General features: G+C 41.8%; 2 protein-coding genes across 7 annotated transcripts; one reads left to right on the top strand and one right to left on the bottom strand.

Moving 5' to 3' along the window:
• Positions 1-12: 12 nt before the first annotated feature.
• Positions 13-14,618, bottom strand: rab3gap2 (RAB3 GTPase activating protein subunit 2 (non-catalytic)). Of its 6 annotated transcripts, none has more exons than XM_044141919.1 (36): positions 14,452-14,618; positions 14,228-14,353; positions 13,548-13,639; positions 13,205-13,322; positions 13,031-13,112; positions 12,897-12,944; positions 12,747-12,822; positions 12,558-12,659; positions 12,359-12,458; positions 11,672-11,770; positions 11,032-11,180; positions 10,861-10,940; positions 10,512-10,604; positions 10,282-10,421; positions 9,967-10,162; positions 9,719-9,862; positions 9,443-9,525; positions 9,293-9,357; positions 9,108-9,198; positions 8,871-8,992; positions 8,582-8,795; positions 7,724-7,821; positions 7,524-7,632; positions 7,278-7,438; positions 7,010-7,184; positions 6,620-6,790; positions 6,428-6,534; positions 5,966-6,032; positions 5,786-5,856; positions 5,680-5,715; positions 5,531-5,605; positions 5,072-5,287; positions 4,908-4,997; positions 4,597-4,821; positions 3,849-4,013; positions 13-617 (listed from the first exon to the last, which is right to left on the bottom strand). In XM_044141919.1, exons 2-36 carry the CDS (start codon positions 14,334-14,336, stop codon positions 459-461), a joined length of 4,128 nt encoding a protein of 1,375 aa, XP_043997854.1. In that variant the 5' UTR covers positions 14,337-14,353; positions 14,452-14,618; the 3' UTR covers positions 13-458. The 6 variants fall into 6 exon arrangements, with proteins under 6 accessions (XP_043997854.1, XP_043997858.1, XP_043997853.1 ...); XM_044141923.1 differs by having other exon boundaries at positions 13,548-13,636; XM_044141918.1 differs by having other exon boundaries at positions 14,228-14,618.
• LOC122845632 (piggyBac transposable element-derived protein 3-like) lies at positions 654-3,466 on the top strand. Its single transcript, XM_044141929.1, has 2 exons — positions 654-1,109; positions 1,658-3,466. The coding sequence occupies exons 1-2, from the start codon at positions 1,012-1,014 to the stop codon at positions 2,706-2,708; spliced, it is 1,149 nt and encodes a 382-aa protein (XP_043997864.1). The 5' UTR covers positions 654-1,011; the 3' UTR covers positions 2,709-3,466.
• Positions 14,619-18,285: the final 3,667 nt, after the last annotated feature.

Raw genomic sequence — 18,285 nt, 5'->3', positions numbered from 1 at the left:
ATCTAGTCCAACTTTTGAGAAATTTCTTTATTCTGTGCTGGACATCAAATTACAGAACACAGGATGGGGCTAATACAGAATTCTCTATATTTATATATACAAATAAAAATAACATCCTTCTCTTCATTTATGATACATGGGTTGCCTGTGCAAAAGCTGTAATGACGGGTTTGGGTCTGAAATGCCGCACAGGACTGATGATTTTTAGTGAAAATGAGATGCAGTAAAACTAACATGCCCCGATCCTCAGCATAACTCATCCTGAAAACACAATACACGAATATTTAATACCATTTATGTTACATGCACAGAAACTTGATGGGCTAATAAAACAAAACAAAAAAAGTTAAAAGCCATTTTTTTTAACACGACTTAAATTGGAATCAACATGATTTAAATGATGATGATGATGATTTCGAATGTTCAGCTGTGGGGTTTTAGTGCCGAGTCAGAGGACATCAGTCCTCAGTGGACAGAGAGAGGACGTCCACAGCTTCCAGCAGGTGCAGGGCCAGGCTGTACTGGGCGTGGTTCTCTGGCAGCATTTCAATCAGACGGCTGACCAGTCGGGTGGTCTTAGGCAGAGAGACCAGGGGGCATCTTAACTCGCTGGGATCCTGCAGCATACAAGATCAAGTCAGCCTTCCATTCAAGTTAAGGTACTCATATGTAATGAGAATTATTAGATGTCAAACACAATTACAAGCAATTCGCTTGCACCCGAATTTGACTAGTAAAGCCAGAAATGGAAGCATTTAGTTTCCCCTTTACCATGTGAAACTTGGTCAACTAAATTCAAAAGTGGCTTTTTTTTTTATTGACATATTTTGGTGACAAAAATTGTGTGTGTGATCATGTAGCTGAAGAGTCACAATATCCTCCTGAGACCCGGCCCATTCATTTGTGTCCTTTATAGTGGACATTTTGTTCACCTGTATTTTCTTTTACTATTTTGAGTTACCCTATCAAGCCCTGCATTACTCTTTAGAGGACATCCTGGGCTTTCCAGTGATGTGTCATGTGATAGGTTTGCATGCTGGGAACTCACTTTTTCTTTTCAATCAAAATGGCTGGCATACCAACAACCACATTTTATGGAAAGAGGAAAGGTAAGCAAATTATTCTTTATCTATTGCTATTTTTACCATGATAATTATATATAGTCTTGTTTATTAACATGTCAATGATAATATTTTTATCTCAGAAAACAGTTTAATAATTTCTGTTTTGAAATAACAGTCCTTTTATGAATGTCAATTGTAGTGGACACCAGGACCATTTTAATGTATTTAATGAGTCAACATTCTTGTAGGAGAAAGAAGTGAAGCAGAGAGGATTTTATACCGAATAGTAGAGGGAGATTCAGATTTGGGGCTGTCAGATGAGGATGAGGATGAGTATCAGCCTGGGACAGGAGAAGATGGTGAAGAAGAAGTAGGTGAAGAAGGAGAGGAAGAAGATGCAGGAGTATCTGATGAGGAGACAGTCTCAGAGCCAGAAAGGGAGCAGGAAAGTCAGCCGTGCTTTGTGGGCCAGGACTACCTTGTATGTTTTATTTAGTTCTAGGCTAATGTATCCAATTCTATTATCATATTAGATTATTGCTGTATTAGTATTTAAGTACTTATTTGTGTTTTTTTTCCATCCATCATAATAGATTCACACCTGTGCTACCTGGGCTTCCTGTCTGTCAAGATGACCCTAAAATCCGAGAACACTGGAGTCCAATCCAATACTTTTCGCAGTACATCGACGACAAAATCTTTGAAGATTTGGCAGCTTTTACAAATCAAAGACAGCTGCAAACGACAGGAGTGTCACTAAATACTACTGCTCAAGAAATCAAGATTTTCTTTGGCATATCAGTACACATGGCCTGCCTTGGCTATCCCAGAGTTAAAATGTTTTGGGCTAAAAAAACTAAAGTGCCAGTTATTAGCAGGAAAATGACAAGGGATAGATTCTACAAGCTGAGAAGCTCACTCAAGATTGTTGATGATCTGGATGTAACAGAAGAGACAAAGGAGTCAGACATTCTTTGGAGAGTCAGACCATTGCTTGACCGTGTGAGGCAAGGTTGTCTCAGACTTCCAAGGTATAATAAGGTCTGCATTGATGAGCAAATCGTCCCTTTCACAGGCCGCTGTCCAGTCAGGCAATATGTCCCAGGCAAGCCAAACCCTACTGGCCTAAAAGTCTTTGTCCTTGCCTCTCCAAATGGTCTAGTACTGGATTTTGAGGTGTATCAAGGGAAGAATACGTTCAGGGGCCAAAGGTTGGGAGTTGGAGCTGCAGCAGTCTTGCGATTGGTTGAATCTCTTCCCACAGGAACCTGTGTATTCTTTGATCGATACTTCACAACAATCGATCTCATGGATGCTTTGCTTGCAAAGGGTCTTCCAGCAACTGGAACAATAATGAGGAACCGAGTACCAAAGCCATGCCAGCTACCAGGAGATAAGCAGTTGCGAAAAGAAGGGAGAGGAGCATCAGTGACGATGGTCCGGAGGAGGCCTGAGCTGGCAATCACTAAATGGTTTGACAATAAACCAGTGTTGATGGCTTCCACTGTGTATGGGAAAGATCCAGAAGATATCTGTAGCAGATGGTCCAACAAAGAAAAGGCTCATGTCCAGGTGCGACGACCAGCAGTGATCAGAGAATACAATGACAACATGGGTGGCGAGACTTGTGTGACCGAATGCTGAGCTTTTATCGCATGTCAACCAGGACCAAGAAATGGACATCACGTGTGATCGCTCATTTCTTTGATGTTGCCATTACAAACGCTTGGATCCAATACAAGTCTGACAGTAAAGCGATTAATCGATCATCTAAGAACACCCAACAGTATCTGGACTTCAAATTGCACCTGGCTGAAGAGCTGTTGGATAGTCCTTCATTTGATGACAGCAGTGAAGACAGTGAAGAAGAGTATCAGCCACCAACCAAAACAAGGATCCCTCAACCAGAGCCCTCTGTACGCAGACTAGGGGCCAGGCACATGCCAGAGATGGTGGATATCAAGCATGCAGAAAGATGCAGGAATAAGGGCTGCAATGGCAAGACATACATGAGGTGTACCAAATGCAAGATGTTTCTCTGCATCACCAAAAGGAAAACGTGCTTCCAGGATTATCACCGCTAAAATATCCAAAAGAAGAACTGTAGAACTGCTTATGTTCAATGTTCAACTAAATACACAGGCAACTATTGTCCTTGCAAGCAATAAGCAACAGAAAACAACGAAGAGTGATAAAGAATTTAGTTTTTGATCAAATTAAATTTATTCTTTTGTTAATATTACTCTAAAGCGATAATCTGCTCATTTTCTAAATTCAGTTGTATTTTTACACAAAAATCATCCTGTTGTCCACTACAGTGGACATGCTGTGAAATTAAAAATAAAAATATTTTTTAAAAAAATTTAATTGTAAGGTGTTTTTTTAGACCCAAATAGATAGGAAATCACACAAAAAAAGAAATTGGAACACACTTTTTTTCTTCGGTTCCCAGGAGGATATGAGAGACGCATAGATTGATGTGCGGCTTTATAGAGCTCAGCCTCGGCACACAGACACTAAAGATTCTAACTGTAAGCTTCAACGTTACAAAGCTCCTCCTGACTTCTAGTCTTCCCCTCTTTAAGCTGCATGTTGGGCAGCCTAGTTAAAGGGTCTCGTGATATGCAGCAGGAAGAAATACCTCCAAATACAAACCCCTGTCACAAAAATGAGGCTGTGGACAGAAGTTTTATTTATTAATTTTTTTTAAAAACCCTGTGCCGGGTGTACCCTGCCTCTCGCTCGCTGAAGCTACACCCCTCGCAACCGTTGCCATTGTCTTACCATTGCCTTCAACCAGGTGCAGAGGGTTGGAGGCAGGCGGGCCAGCAGCTCCATGGCAGCCTGCGTCTGGTTCTGGTTGTGAAGCAGGGAGTAGCTGAGCCTCTGACCGGTCAGAACCAAGAGATGGGAGCCCAGGACTTCCTTATCTTCCACCTGCAGAATTGCCTAGAAGGCAACAGTGAGTGTTGATGCCTTTTACATGCCGAGGTGATTTCTCTATATAATATCCTTGTAAGGAACATAGAAAATAAATGCAGAAATTTTTATTGTTTATAAAATCGAAGCTGATACTAAACATCCACAATTCAAATGTTTACCAGGGCCAAATGTCCAGGGTCCTCAGACCTTTAGGTCAATTTTAACAACGTGAATACAAACGTTCATAATGAATTTAACTGTTTTTATAACAGTCGGACTTGACATGTATTGAAGGATGGATAGCTAGTCGGATGGGTTGTGCAGATGGAAGGATGGAATAAAGTCTGGACAGACAAATGATCTTCCGTGCTTGCCGAGAGTTGGAGAATTCTTTACTGAAGTTTCATACTTTTCCAGATTTTGTCAAACAGTTTAGGCCTCCTGGTTTTACATTAATATCAGAGATGGCTCTACAAACCTTTTAAATGATTTCTGTGGCTTCCTGAACATGAATTTAACAAGATTAAAAGACGATCTTGCCTCTTCAAAGGCAAACGTTTAGAAATATGGGCAGACTCAAAACCGACTGCCATAATAAAACATCACTCACCTCCTCAGCTCGCAGGTCGAGGCCCTGGCTGTAAAGCTCGCAGACGAGGTGCCGGCGCAGGATGTCTGGGTTAACCTGCAGCAGGGATCCCAGGTCCATGCACAGGGAGGGCCACCAGTCCGCTTTCGGTCCATCAGAGGGCAGCGATGTGGACGCAGGCCGTGGGGAGGAGCAGGACGGGTCGTCTATAGCTTGCACCCATCCAGTCAGCACCCGCAGGAAGAACTTAACCAGAACAGGAACTATGAATCATGACAGACTTCAAAGATAATTTATAATAATCATCCTCTACATTTCATTCCACCACACACCTCCTGTCGTAGTGAGACCAACCCAGGATCCATGTCTCCACTGGGCATCAGCTGGATGGTGGTCAGATCTCTGAAGAAAGCATTCTTACCCTAAAAAGACATTTATACACTGAGATGCATCAAAATCTAAGACAAGGACCTGCTGCGTTCATGTGTGCGCTCACCTTGCTGTCAAACAGACTGAGCGGTTTGACTTTAATGCTGAAGCTCATGGCAGCGTGCAGAATCGACGCCAACAGCCAGTGGTGCTGCACCAGAGGGTAGTGAACGCCTCTCTGCTCCAGCGCTAGCTCAACTATGGACGCGGGGCCCTCGGCTCCGCTCCACACCTCCTCCACGGAAAGCTCCGGAGCTGGAATCTCCTCCATGGCCGAGTCCGCCTGCAAGCATCCACCCGCTGCAGTGAACCCGGCGGCTTCACCAGGGCGCCATACGCATTCATAGCAGAGCGACATGCGTCAAAGCCAACACACCTCCACGTGCATCCTCACTGTGAGGCCTAATTAATATTCTTATGCCAGGCGTTGTCCACTCTCCATGCTTTGCTCGTGTTCTTTTCATTTACTTACATAGAAAGGCATAAAAGACAAAGAGCTCTGATTCTTAACCATTAGTCCAGTCACCTCCATGAGGATCTGCAGCAGCTGGACGCAGCAGCCCAGGAACGACGTCATGGCTTTGTCTCCGATCCCAACGTCCTGACAACAGAAGCACAATTCCTCAGTCTGTGAACTTAAACACTAAACACTGTGTTGCGCCGAGACAAACTTACCCGTCGACATAAGCGATCTTTTGGTGCTTTTCCCACCTTAAGAAACAAAGCGTGTCATTTATAGTAGTATATCTAGACTACAGCAGCCTGTACGTTTGTGTCTTACCTTCTCCATGAGGAAAGCAGCTGCTGAGAAACGCTTGACGATGAAGGTACTCCACATCATTGTGGAAATACCTGGAAAGAATCATTGGATTTACATTAAAGAAGTTTGGAAATATATAGCAGGGGACATAAAATGACTGATGAATATTCCTTTGTGTTATTGGTGAGCAAAAACACTGACCTAGTTGAATGTGAGGACTGGTGATCGACTTTAAATGTTCCACAGCAACGAATAAATATCGGCCCTCCTACACAGTGGAAAACATGAAAATATTTATAAATATAACAAGAATTATCCTCCTTCTTCTGTATTTATTACAGTTGGGAGCCTGACTACACATTTATGTGTGTAGTCAGGCTACACACAGAAATTTCTGAACATTTCTGGTTTTCTCTCAGGCAGTCAATTAAATTTATCAGGGATGTACTGAGACGTTAGATAACAAGCTTGATCTGCTGGAGACCAGCCAGTCAGAGAGTAAAAATTCCAGGACACGCTGACAATAAGGCTCTTTGTTTTAGACTCCGTTACCGAGTAAAGACAACTCACAGTTGTGTGACTCAAAGTGTATGTTTCAAAAATAAAGCTGGCATTCCCTAAAAGTACTAGTGTAAAATCAGAACAGTCAGTGTATCTGTGCACCTCTGGGTCTTTGTTCCATTGCACTACATACTCCCAGCAGCAGTTGGCGAAGAGCAAGTCAGGAGACAAAGAATCTGGAAATCGCTGACAAACTGCCAGCAACAGCTCTGAGAAACAAGGACAGAAAAAGTGTCATAATGTGAAAATCCATAAGTAATCTAAAATCTGTGTGAAATATCTCCTCAATGCCACCTGCTGTCCTGTCTGCCTCCTCCTGGCACTTCTCTGTCTCTTCTCCATCCTCTTTCTGCTTCCTTTGGTCACCTGTATCTTGAGTTTCTTTCCTCTGGAGAATTTTCTTCAGTCGCTCCGGCGCCATGTTCTGCCTGAACACCCACTTGGAAACACTGTCTGCAATACCACCTTAAAACACAAATGTAAGGAGGAAAACCCAAAGATATTTAAAAAAGCAGTTCTGACCCCTCCCCAGCAGTGAATACTAAAAATAATACATTAAACATTTGTCATTCATAAGACCATATATCTTCTGAGTTCACATATTCTTATGAGAGCATGAATGAGTGGAATTACTGGAAATCATTCAATAAAAAAACTCCCATCATCCCTTCCTGTGTGTGTCACCTCTGCCTCCCTCCTGCAGCGTTTTGATGGAGCACTGAACTACAGCTCCCCCTGCTGTTCCCTGAGGAGAAGGCACCAACAGAAGAGCTTGCAGGACCAAAACGTCCTCCAGCTGACGGACACACACCACCCACTGCTCCAGCTCCAATGACACGGCCTCCCACTCTGCCTGCAGCTGTAACCCAGCAGAGCAAAGCCCAAACACTTAATTGTTTCTCCGAATACCTCATAAACTCACAGCTTTCACATTGGCAGGGCGTGGCTGTACCTTGCTGTCAGCCCTGCTTGTGATGCTCGCCTTGGCGGCGCGGTGAGCGACTAAAGCAGCCAGTAAAGCCGCAGCCGCGTTGTGAGACTGGATGCATGTGAATCGGACCTGCTGCCACCAGGGGGAGACAGACTGTGGATCCCATGACTCCTCGACAGCACCTAAAAACAAAGGAAAGAAAAAAAAAAAAACATCACCTTTGTTTTTAAAGCTATTTCTCCTGGACTCATTGATAAGAACACAAACCGTCCATGTTGCTAAGTGCGATGAGCAGCGAGTGCAGGTTTCTGACCGTTTCCACTGGCTTCTGAAGCACTTCCTTCTCCCTTTGCAGCCACACGCTCATTACCAAAGACTACAGGTGTAGACAACAGGTATTACCAAACCCTGGAAAAGTAAATGACATTTACATTTCTACCTTCTCCTGCAGTGGGACATGATCTTACCAGTAGCTGCTGTGGGCTGATGCCAGCCAGCTGTAGTGTGTCACACACTTTATGGGTGGGACTTTTACCACATAAACAACCCCAAAACATAAAATTTCCTGCAAAGAACAAAGAGCAAAGGCTGGATTAAAAATAAGAGTTGAGCAGATCAAGCAGTTTTCACAAACTCACAAAAGACGTTGACTTGGCCAAGAGGAAGTCAATTTGATTTAAACACCAACAGCTCTGTAGGTCTTTTGAAATGGTTTGCATTTTGGAAACTTTTTTTTTAACACATTTTCAAGCCTGCCAGCTTTTTATATATAAAAGCAGCTTCAAGAGATCAAACAAGTGATGTAACACATATAAAATAATATTTTTTTTAATAAAATTTTCTGAAACTAAGAACTTACATTTGAGCAAATGAGCTGAATATTGTGTCCATGACTTCCCAAGTTCAGGAGTGTTTATTAAACAAGAATAAGATAAAAACCTGACATATTTCCCTCTTTTCACTAGAAATGAACAAACATAAGCGTCTATTAGTTAACAAATGTATCTTAAAACTACCTAAAATAGGATCCTACACATTTTATATGTGAAAACTCTTTAGTTTTCACATATTCTTAGTCAAATTTTCTTCATTTATGTTTAATTTTTCAAACTTTAAGTATGGAACCTGGAAACGGAAACCACAGAAAGATGATGCTGATAAATGTGACTGATAATAATTAATTTGTAGTAATTTGTCTCAGTTTGTTCCAGACAAATGTTATTATAAATGAAACAAATGTCTACTATTTAGTGTATTAGTGAGATTATTCTACCATCCTTTCATTACACTATGTCTGTTCGGGAGTAAAGGCCTCAAACTCTCACCAAGCTGGTTCCACTCTGCATCCGACCTGCGATTCACCTTCACCTCTCCGTCCTCGGCACACTCCAGCTGAGTGAGGAAAGCCTGAGCGGACAGCGGCGTGTCGGGAGAGTCCTGGGCAAAAGACACCGAGGGTCTGGAGCTGAGCTGTGCGTAGCGCTGCAAGGCGGGGCCGACACGAGACAACTCCTCCTCTATGCCTTCCAGGGAGTCCTGCTGAAGGGGAAAGGAGCCCGAGTTAGAGGGCAGGAGCGCTGCGTTTGATGTCGCTCAGGTGTTTTTGCAACAGACATTTGCAGAGCAGGCCTCTGAGTCTGCAGCCGACTGCAGCTGCTGGATGTCCGAGTAGAGCTGGAGCAGTTTCAACTGGGAGGAGCAGAGCTGGAGTAGTGATGCTTCCACTTCATTTGAATCTGTCAGACAGAAATACAAGCTTTGTTTTATTTTAAACCGATTTTTATTGAGATATGCTTAATTTTACCATTTGTTCACAGAACACTTTCTTCAGAGGGAAGTTTGTTGCGCTACCTTGTTGCTTCAAAGCATCATGTAAGGCACTAGTAACGTTAGTGAGACAAGAGACCGGAGCGTTCCTGTTTGACAGTAGAGACTCCAAAGCCTGAAGGGAATCCAGAGAAAAGATGAAAGATAATAACTATAACAAATACAAAGAATCATTTGATTACACTTTGATTTTTTTTAAATCTACAAACCTGCTTCTTAACGGCAGGATGTTTGATTTCCAACAAGACACTTTTTGTTTCTCTCTCCAAGGAATCTACAAACCAACCAGACAGAAACCATGTGAGGAACAGTTCAGCGTCTCTGGGTCTTCGCTCTGCTCTCAGCCACGTGTCCATTACCAGAGTCCATGTCTCTGCTCTTCAGTATGGCGCTCACTTTCTTCAGCAGGTGCATGTCTCTGGCGCGCTCGTTCTTTTTATCACTGAAATAAAGAGACCGAGAAGGCTGACAGGGTAAGCTTAACATTAGAGAAATAAACTAAGTTGTAGATCTTCTTAAGCTGTGATAGCTTGAGAAGATCTCCAACATCACTGACACGTGTGATGTGTACGTGTTCAGATAGTAGCTGATAATCTCTTTGCAACATCTGATCAACAGCCGTGCTTTGCTCCAACCTGAGGGCCAGATGGAAGGGGATGTTGATGGTCCTCAGAGCTCCGGTGGTGGGATCCAGCAGACACACCTGCTGCGTGTGGAGCTGCCAGCCTTGACTGGTCACACTGTTTACTCCCATCAGATGGTAGCCGGCATAAAGCAACCTGACAGAAAATCAAGTCCACACATAAAAAAAAAAAAAAAAGAGAAATAGATGTCACAGCTACTTTAAGCTCAGATTTGGTTGAAGTAAACAGATGAAGTGTACCTGCAGTGTTTGCCCACAGTGAATGCACCGACTCGAGGACCCCGCTGCATGGCCCACACCTCCAGGATCCCCCTACGGGGGGCGTAAATGATGAGGAAGAGGGCGTGACGTCTGGGGAGGGAAGCAGAGGGCGAGAATTCCCGATCCCCACGCTCCTCCTGAACTTGCAGCCACCCCAGCTGGGCGTCTCTGTAGCCTGACATTAAGACCAAATAAACATCTTTACAAGGTCACATTTGTTCACTTAAAGGTGGAATGGAGAATATCTTGATTCACGTCATGTTGGGCCTCCTCTGTGTCGGTTTCTCCTCTCACCTTTCCACATGCGGATGGCGACACCCCTTGCCAGATCCAGCAGCGTCACTCTACCAAAGTCATCCGTGACTCCAGCAAGCGTGTTGCAAGGCGACAGACATATGGACTCACCGTGGCGCCGGGAATCTGGCAGACCAAATCTGGAAGTCCAGGTTGTCAGGTTTAAGGACAAAGTAAAGAGTTTTGAATATCATATGATTCATTTAGCATTCAGATATCATGAACAGTACCTGATCCCTAAGGGTGTCGCCGGCTCCACTTTAGGTTTCTGTTTCTGAGCTGCTTCCTCTTCATTCCTGCTCTTGTTCCACCCTAACCACCCACTGAGAGCAGAACAGCAGGAGACAAACAATACGACAGAGGAGATAATTAAAGCACGATTAGGAACAGGAGAAGTGGGAAAACTTACTACTCATAAAGACAACCCGATCAGAGTCATATGATGATTTTGTGTTACTAAACACGCTCTTTATTTATTTTTTATTCATATTCTGAATAAAATAAATCTACACCGATTTATTTTTGCCTTGTGCATCATTTTCTCGCTACTTCATTGTGTCAGGATTCTTTTCTCCAAACCTGGCAGCGTTGAAGAGGGCTGAGGTGAGTTTGCTGGCCACAGCCAGAGCCACATGGGACAGAAGAGGCTGAGAGTTTCCCTACAGACACACAGAGAGACTGTCGCATACAGCTTTCCACAGAACAGACAATTACACATCTTTAACGCTTATTTACTCTCCTCACACACACCTCCACTGCGTAGTAAAATCCAGCGTACGGCCCGGCCCCTACAGTCACAAACTGGCTCATGGCAGGGGGGCTCCCCTTGACTGATGCATGGAACCCCCCCAAGATGGACGCATTCTTCATTTGGTCAAACACACACAGCGTCATCACACCTTCAACCGGAGGACAGAAGTAATTGTACAGTTAAAGTCATCAACACAAAGTAGAGCAGAATCCTGAAATGGAGGAAGATTTCATCCCAGGAATAGATGCTGGTCAGATGTGATGGGAAGATCGATGGAGATAAAAACATATTGATCAAGGAGGTTATCATCCTTCGATGAAGGAAAAGACTTAAGACTAGAGAGGAATTTCACCTTCTAGGAAAACAACTTTAAGGTTATAGCAAGATCAAATCAGATACAGAACGACTCAGTCGAAGTCTATTCCTAAATCCAATTAAGAATCTGTGAGACATGAAATGTGATATTCACAAAGGATTTCCATCAGATGTATCTGAGACTGCACTATTTTGCAGAAAGAAAAATGACAAAAACAGGAAAATATCTTTTGGAGTTCGTTTTAATATTTTGAAGGCACAACAATCCAGAAAAGAAAGAGATTGTGAGCAATCAACTCATAAGTGTTATGAAATATATCTTACCCACACTGCTGTGGTCCATGATGGTGTCCATCTCCTGCAGACCCCACTTCTTGTAGGCCAAAGGAGGAGGGGGGACAACATCACTACCTGCTGCTGCAGCTACACAGTGAGAGACAGTAATACCTTCAGTTCAATGTTTTAAACATCTTCATTAACCGAAACGGTGTGGGAAAAACACTTCCATTTAAAGCCCTCAAAACTTTTGCCATTTAATACAAAAACACAGAAGAGAAGCTCCTTTGTTAGGAAACTCACAGCTGTTAACAACTCAGCAGGTGAACACACGCTCATAGTTTTTCTGTATTTCTTAACTCCACATACAAGAATCACTCAAGGCGTTTCTTTCAGCATCAAACTCCTTAATAAACAAAATGATTCCTTCAGACAGGATACAAGCCGAAGGAGATAAACTGAGGCCCTAAACATCTGCATTGCAGCTACTAGAAGCACTGATCCTCAGAGCACTATGAGCTAAATTCCCAACAGCAGATCTCTACATAGCAAAAAGCTGCTAACCTGAATGCATTAAAAGAACGGTTATGCCTCAGTTGTACCTGAAAGTCTCGCAGCAATCACTACATCCACCCAGCCAGCAAGAGAAAAAACACATCTGCGATTATCTCTGAGGAACAATTAGCACCACGTGAGAGGCCTCCCTGCTATGCGTAATAAGTAAAGCAGCTGTACCTCTCGCCACCTGGTTCCTGCAGGCCCGCAGTGACTGAAAGAGGCTGAAGCCGTCGATGGTGACCAGAGCGGCAGGATAAAGGATGCTGAGCTCCTCGTGCTGCAGAGGGAGATTATCCGTTAGCTCATAACTAACACTTCAACACCGGGATTGTGGAACGTGTCAGCTGCGACTGATGCATTTGGGTTTCCCTTTTACCTGCTCCGTTACTCCAGGATGACGAGGGATCTCATAGGTGCGACATTTGAGCCTCAGAACAGGGTCCACGTGTAGCAGCTGGGCCAGGAGAAGAACCCCGCTCTGATTTGATAACACGACAGGAAAAAAAACACCATTACCCAGACTGTCTGTGACTACAGGAGTTGGGAACGCAGAAGTAAAGAGTACCTCTGTGTAGAAGCGGACATAACCAGATGTGAAGCCCACAACTATGCAAGTCCAGTCGGGCCTCCCTGTGGAGCTCCTGTAGTCCAGTAAATATGCGGTTATGATATGGTCATAACGTTCTTATGCAACTTGCAAGTAGGTAATTCTCACCTCTTCTGACTGGCCAGGGGGATAGCGATGACACTGCTGACTCTCTCTCTGAAGAGATACACATTACTCTGTGGATTACTATTACTAATCCTGTCATCAACTTATCGATAGTCAGAGTTTTGATCTTTTCTCACCCTTCTTCTGTGCTGAGGTGTCCACTCCAGGTCACCGCCAGGGTCATCTCCTCTTTGCCACTGTCACCTGTGCGCCACTTTGCTGGAAGAAACCAAAGCTTCCAATTAAATGACAGCGCTCCCAATACTGAGAGTACTGAGAACTGTGTTTGTGTGATCGTTTTAATTTCTGACCTGAGAGGAAAACAGCTTTCTGTTCTCGAGCCACAACCAGCAGGTCGGCGCAGGGTGACAAGGACACAACGCAGTCCTGAAGCCATGGCTGGTTCTGTCCCGATGGCTCCTCCTCTGCCTGCAGAGGACAGCCGGTGTTTGGACATGAAGAAGAATACTACCTGACATACTGATGGTTACAGAGATTTGGGACTTGTAAGTTTTTTTTCTGTGTGCAATTTGAAACACTTTGTTATTTCTCTTTAAGCTAGTAACTTTTACTCCCTCTATGTCTCAGTTTTTTCTGGACATTTTGCACCCAAATACATTAGAGCGAAACAGAGTAAAAAAAAAAAACACAGACCTTGGTGGAAGAAGCAGAATCTTCCTCCTTATTTTCATCGTTATCCCATCCCGATTCCCAGTCAGAGGTATCCCAGGAAAGCTCGTTTTCTGCTGAGAAACATGAGAGACGATCTCAAGACTCCAATATCCAGCAATCAATTCAAAGCAATAACTTAAAATAACAGAAAAACTCTCAATGGAGTCACACATTCACATTTAGAGCGAGGAAACTAAAAAGATTAACATGACAGAATAGACGCTTAAAACAATCTACAATAGGTTTCAAAAATTCAATTTGAATGCGTTCTTTGTTTACAGCGAAATCTCTCGTTGCATGACAAATTTCTTTGAAGAACTGCAATCAGTAATAGTTTCTTATGTAGAGAATATTAAAAGTCACAGGATCTCTATGAGACATCAGCATAAAGCTCGGATAAAAGGAGGGCCATGTTTTCCTGTGTTGGGACGCTGGTAACATCTGGATGAACGACACATATAACAGGCCATATTATTTCAGATATTCCTCGGTATTTAACAAAACAATCAAACCTATATCATTATTTCCATAAGGACCAACATTTCCTTGGGAACATTTAGGAGTCATGCTCCCTCGTAGCTGCATTAAGCTAACAGGACTCCATATAACTGTCTCATTGCTGCTGGAGCATCTTCACCAACATTTAGCACAGGTAAGCTTACCTGTTTGAGTCTTCTCTTCTACTGACTCTTTACTCTGGTTCTGGAACAAGAAGTCCCGGACTGTTTTGAGCTCTTGGAGCCGACAAAACTCAAACAAGCTGCAGGACATCCCTCTCCCGTTCTGTCCTGTCAGGAGCCGAAAAGAAGTCGAGGAAGTCAGTTAGCTTTCCTGCTAACAGTTCAGAGGAGGAGGGAGAAGAGAAGCGCTGTTTTTGTCAACTTACGTCTACAAATTTCACTTTATGACAGTTTGTTAACTACACAATTCTACGTGTTAAACTTGCACAAGTCCTTAGACAAGTATCAATAACTGTCCGCTGGGTTTATTTTGCCCATTATCTATTGCTTCCACCCAAATCTGTTGATGACACATCATTAGCATAACAACACTTTTCTGTTTCCGGGTTGGGGCTGTGTAGGAGATTTTCAAAATAAAACGTTAATGGGAAATGTCTGTACATTAAATTTCAACACACACAGGCTGGTCGAGAAAATGTCTAGAACTCAGTGGTAAATAATAAAAACAATTTAATCTTCTTTCAGGTCTGAGGTTTCAAAGTTTTTCCAGGTCGATCGATTATGTTCAGTGTCTACTAGAATTAGTTATTAATTAATTCAAAAAAATGTTTTATTATTATTATTATTTTCTACTTTCTACTCAGACAAATATAACTGCAACGAGTTCAGTATAGGAGGTTACCGAGTAGACCTTCTGTAACTATGAACCCTAACCCTACGAATCAATTCTCAAGTAGCAGTAAGCATAACTATTTCTAAAAGAAAATCTTGCTTCAAAATCGTACTCAGATAAATATCACTGAATGCACGTGTCTATAGAAACTGAAATGATTTGCATTTCAGTTCCCATGGACTGGGAGGCTTGCATTTCTCCTCTAGAGGGCGGTAGAACAACGATTTTGCAGGCTTGTAAATTTAATTATTTTTGTTTATTTATTATTTATTTATTTTTATTTATTTTTTTTACCTTTTTTAATAAAAAAAGGAATTGAAAAATCGTCTCTGATGATTTACTATTTTAATTATGCATACATAAATGTGCAAAACAAAAGAAAATGGTTCTCTCCTGGAAATGTTTGGCTAACTATGAATTGTTGCAAGTTCACTGGTAGATTGTTTCTTAATCTTGTACAGTAAATAAAGGAGCTATTCCTTTATTTACCTGTATTGATTTTTGTATTTTGAATGTGTTCTTGCTCGGTTTATGCTTTTTGGTGATGCATTTTCATTAAATAGTTTGTCTCAGATTATCAGAAATAAGACTGAATATTCTTCTTATATTCAGCTGAAAGACACGTAGTCTGCCATTCAATCTTGTGCATAGCTCAAAGACGCAAGTCATTTGTATTTTATTTGGGACCATTGACCAATAACCACAAACATACCCTTCAATAAGGTTTTATTTGTTAGATCAAAAGACCAAATTCATTAGCTCAAGTGTTTTATAATTATCATCACAAATTAAAAATATTTAAAAACTGCAACCATAATTAATGTTAGAGCCTATGCATTCCTGACCAAGCATTACTGATATTACTCCAAACAAAATAAATAAATAATAATAGTAGTAATGAAATATTATTGTATAAAACTGACCATTACATCTATGTAGATCACAGTGACACTGGCTAATTTATTCTTGACTTGACTAGAAACATTAGCTGCTTATGTATGCCTCTGTTTATGTTCACAGACAAAACAAAGTCTTTATTGATCAGAGTTCAATTCAAAGCAAAATTCAAAGTAAAAAGAGTAACATGATGGAAAAAAAAAGTTATTAAAAAACTCAACCTTTTTCAGAGAATCAGCCACTCAGAAGATTACCTATTGAGACTGTCAAAATGTAGTTGTCTATTAATGAACTCAGTTACACTGTTGCTCAACAGTTTGCTTCACACTTTCATGAACCCAACAATTGTTCAAAGAATCAATTTCTAACTTAATATTGACAAATTACATGGGTAAATTAATTTCAGAGCCCATATTATTTTGAAAAAGCTAATAAAAATATTTCTTTTGATTTTCCTATTATGTCACACAACAGTGTGACACTGTTTAGAAGTGTTAAAGCAGGGTTTTAAAAGTATTTTTAACAAAGTTGTTTGTTTGGATAATCCAGTTAATCACTTGAGCGGAGTCTCGGCAGCAAATTTAACGCCAACTTGTTTTAATGAGGACATACATTTGGAGATGTTGGAGTGCTGTATCTTATAATGTTGATCCCATGGTGCCTTACCTAACGGTGCATGATATTTTGTGCAGATGTCTTTGAAGGACACAAAAGAACTCTTCTAATGTGAAGTTTGGACTTCCGTAACCCCACAAAGAAGCATGTTGCTCTTTGTCATTCAAAGGTCACTGTTACTACTTTCCGTCCTGAGAGCCTAATGTTGTAAACATGAGCAGCTGCTTTTGGTATTGTTAAACACTGCTCCACATCTTTCTTTCCCATCCTTTCTTAAAAAAGCAACGGGCAACCTGCCAGTGTATTCCTTATGTATTCATTTACAAACTTACGTAGCTCTCGCATCCAAAGAAAAAACACACATACACACACATACACACACATGCACTGAGAGTACACACGACCACAAAAACACACTCTTTGGGGGGTGCCCAAAAGTTTCCGATCCGGAAGGCCGGACACAGAAACTCAGGAAACAATTGAGTGTCAGAGAGGTCCTTGGGCTCGTCACGTTTCCTCATCCTGTGCCGCTGCTTATTGAACTGTTGACGTTTCTTCTGTTTTACGGGCCGAGGCAACAACTCTCCATCTGGTTCCCCCTCTTCCTTTGTTGACAAGAAAACGAGTTGGCATGCTTGGTTGCAAGATAGACGCATCACTGGTACACAGAAAGGGATGGCATTGATTTGTTCAAACTTACTGGGAGTTAAAAGACCTTGGGTTTTGTTTTGCAGGTTTCCAGACAAAAAGACGTGACGTCAGAAGGATCCAGGTGGACTAAAAACATACAAGGCCTCATAAAGGTATTTATACCCTTCAACCTTTGCACCACTTGCAGTCTTCAATGCACGCGTCTTCAATGGACTTGATGTGATAGACCAATATAAACTAGCACATTATTGTGAAGTTACAGAAAAAAGATATTTGGGTTTTGTTTTGTTTTTTATAAATAAAACACATTTAGTCCGAGTGTAGTGGAGAGGTCATTTGTTTTCAGCCCTCTCGACTGTGATTGCCTCTAATTAATTCGAATTCAACCAATTGCCTAGAGTAGCTACTCAATTAGTAGACAGAATGAAGACCAAATGGATCAGGGAGAAAGATGTGGAGATATTTAAACTACTGGGATACAGCTTTCCTTCCTGTAAGAACAGGCCAAGCAAGAACACTCATCAAGTAATTCAATAGGAGCTGCTGAGATTACACAGCTCAGGTTCGTCATGCACTATACCAATTTGGCTTTTGGGAAAATACGGTGAAAGAAAAAAAAAACTCTATGTTGAATAAAAAGCTAAAAAGAAGTCCTATTTATGTTGCAGGTCTGAGATATGCAGCAATACAACAGTTATTTCTGCTGAACAGGTGAAATAAGCTGACAGGGTATCACTATGGTGCTGCTGCATTGGCTGAAAAATGTCTTTATCTCTTTAACGAGTTAAATAGCATATTCTTCCTCTTGACTGTAAAGCGTGCCACACCTAAAAAGATAGAAGTACTAAAGCTGAAATGACAAAGTCCATGACGACTTTAAACTTTTTGGTGTTCAAAAACACATCAGCATGCAGGTGGAAACACTTCATACCGCAACACTAACACACATCTATAAAATGTGACCACATCTTTTGTGTCTGCCACGCTTGTATATTTTCACAAGCTGCGTTGAGAAATATGTAGAAGAGACAACTGTGGCTAGATGTGCCAAAAAAAATTTACTTTTTGTTCCACATACAAAACACTGTGTGGGGTGAAATGATCACTGCACACCACCGAGGCTAGGACACGCCATCTCTGTTGTGAAACAACGCAATTATTTTCTGGAGATACTTTTCAAAACATATAATGTTAAAAGGTCAAA

Source organism: Gambusia affinis, linkage group LG16 (assembly GCF_019740435.1).
Source record: "Gambusia affinis linkage group LG16, SWU_Gaff_1.0, whole genome shotgun sequence".
Lineage (NCBI taxonomy): Eukaryota > Metazoa > Chordata > Actinopteri > Cyprinodontiformes > Poeciliidae > Gambusia > Gambusia affinis.
Note: the sequence above shows the minus strand (reverse complement) of the source record. Positions and strands in the feature narration are given on the sequence as shown.

Coding starts and splice junctions, on each gene's coding strand:
- LOC122845632 (XM_044141929.1), top strand. CDS start 1,012: ATGTGTCATGTGATAGGTTTGCATGCTGGGAACTCACTTTTTCTTTTC. Junction 1,110..1,657: donor ATTTTATGGAAAGAGGAAAG/GTAAGCAAATTA, acceptor CCATCATAATAG/ATTCACACCTGTGCTACCTG.
- rab3gap2 (XM_044141918.1), bottom strand. CDS start 14,336: ATGTCCTGCAGCTTGTTTGAGTTTTGTCGGCTCCAAGAGCTCAAAACA. Junction 6,535..6,619: donor GGAGGCAGACAGGACAGCAG/GTGGCATTGAGG, acceptor CTTGTTTCTCAG/AGCTGTTGCTGGCAGTTTGT. Junction 5,857..5,965: donor CAGTCCTCACATTCAACTAG/GTCAGTGTTTTT, acceptor GATTCTTTCCAG/GTATTTCCACAATGATGTGG.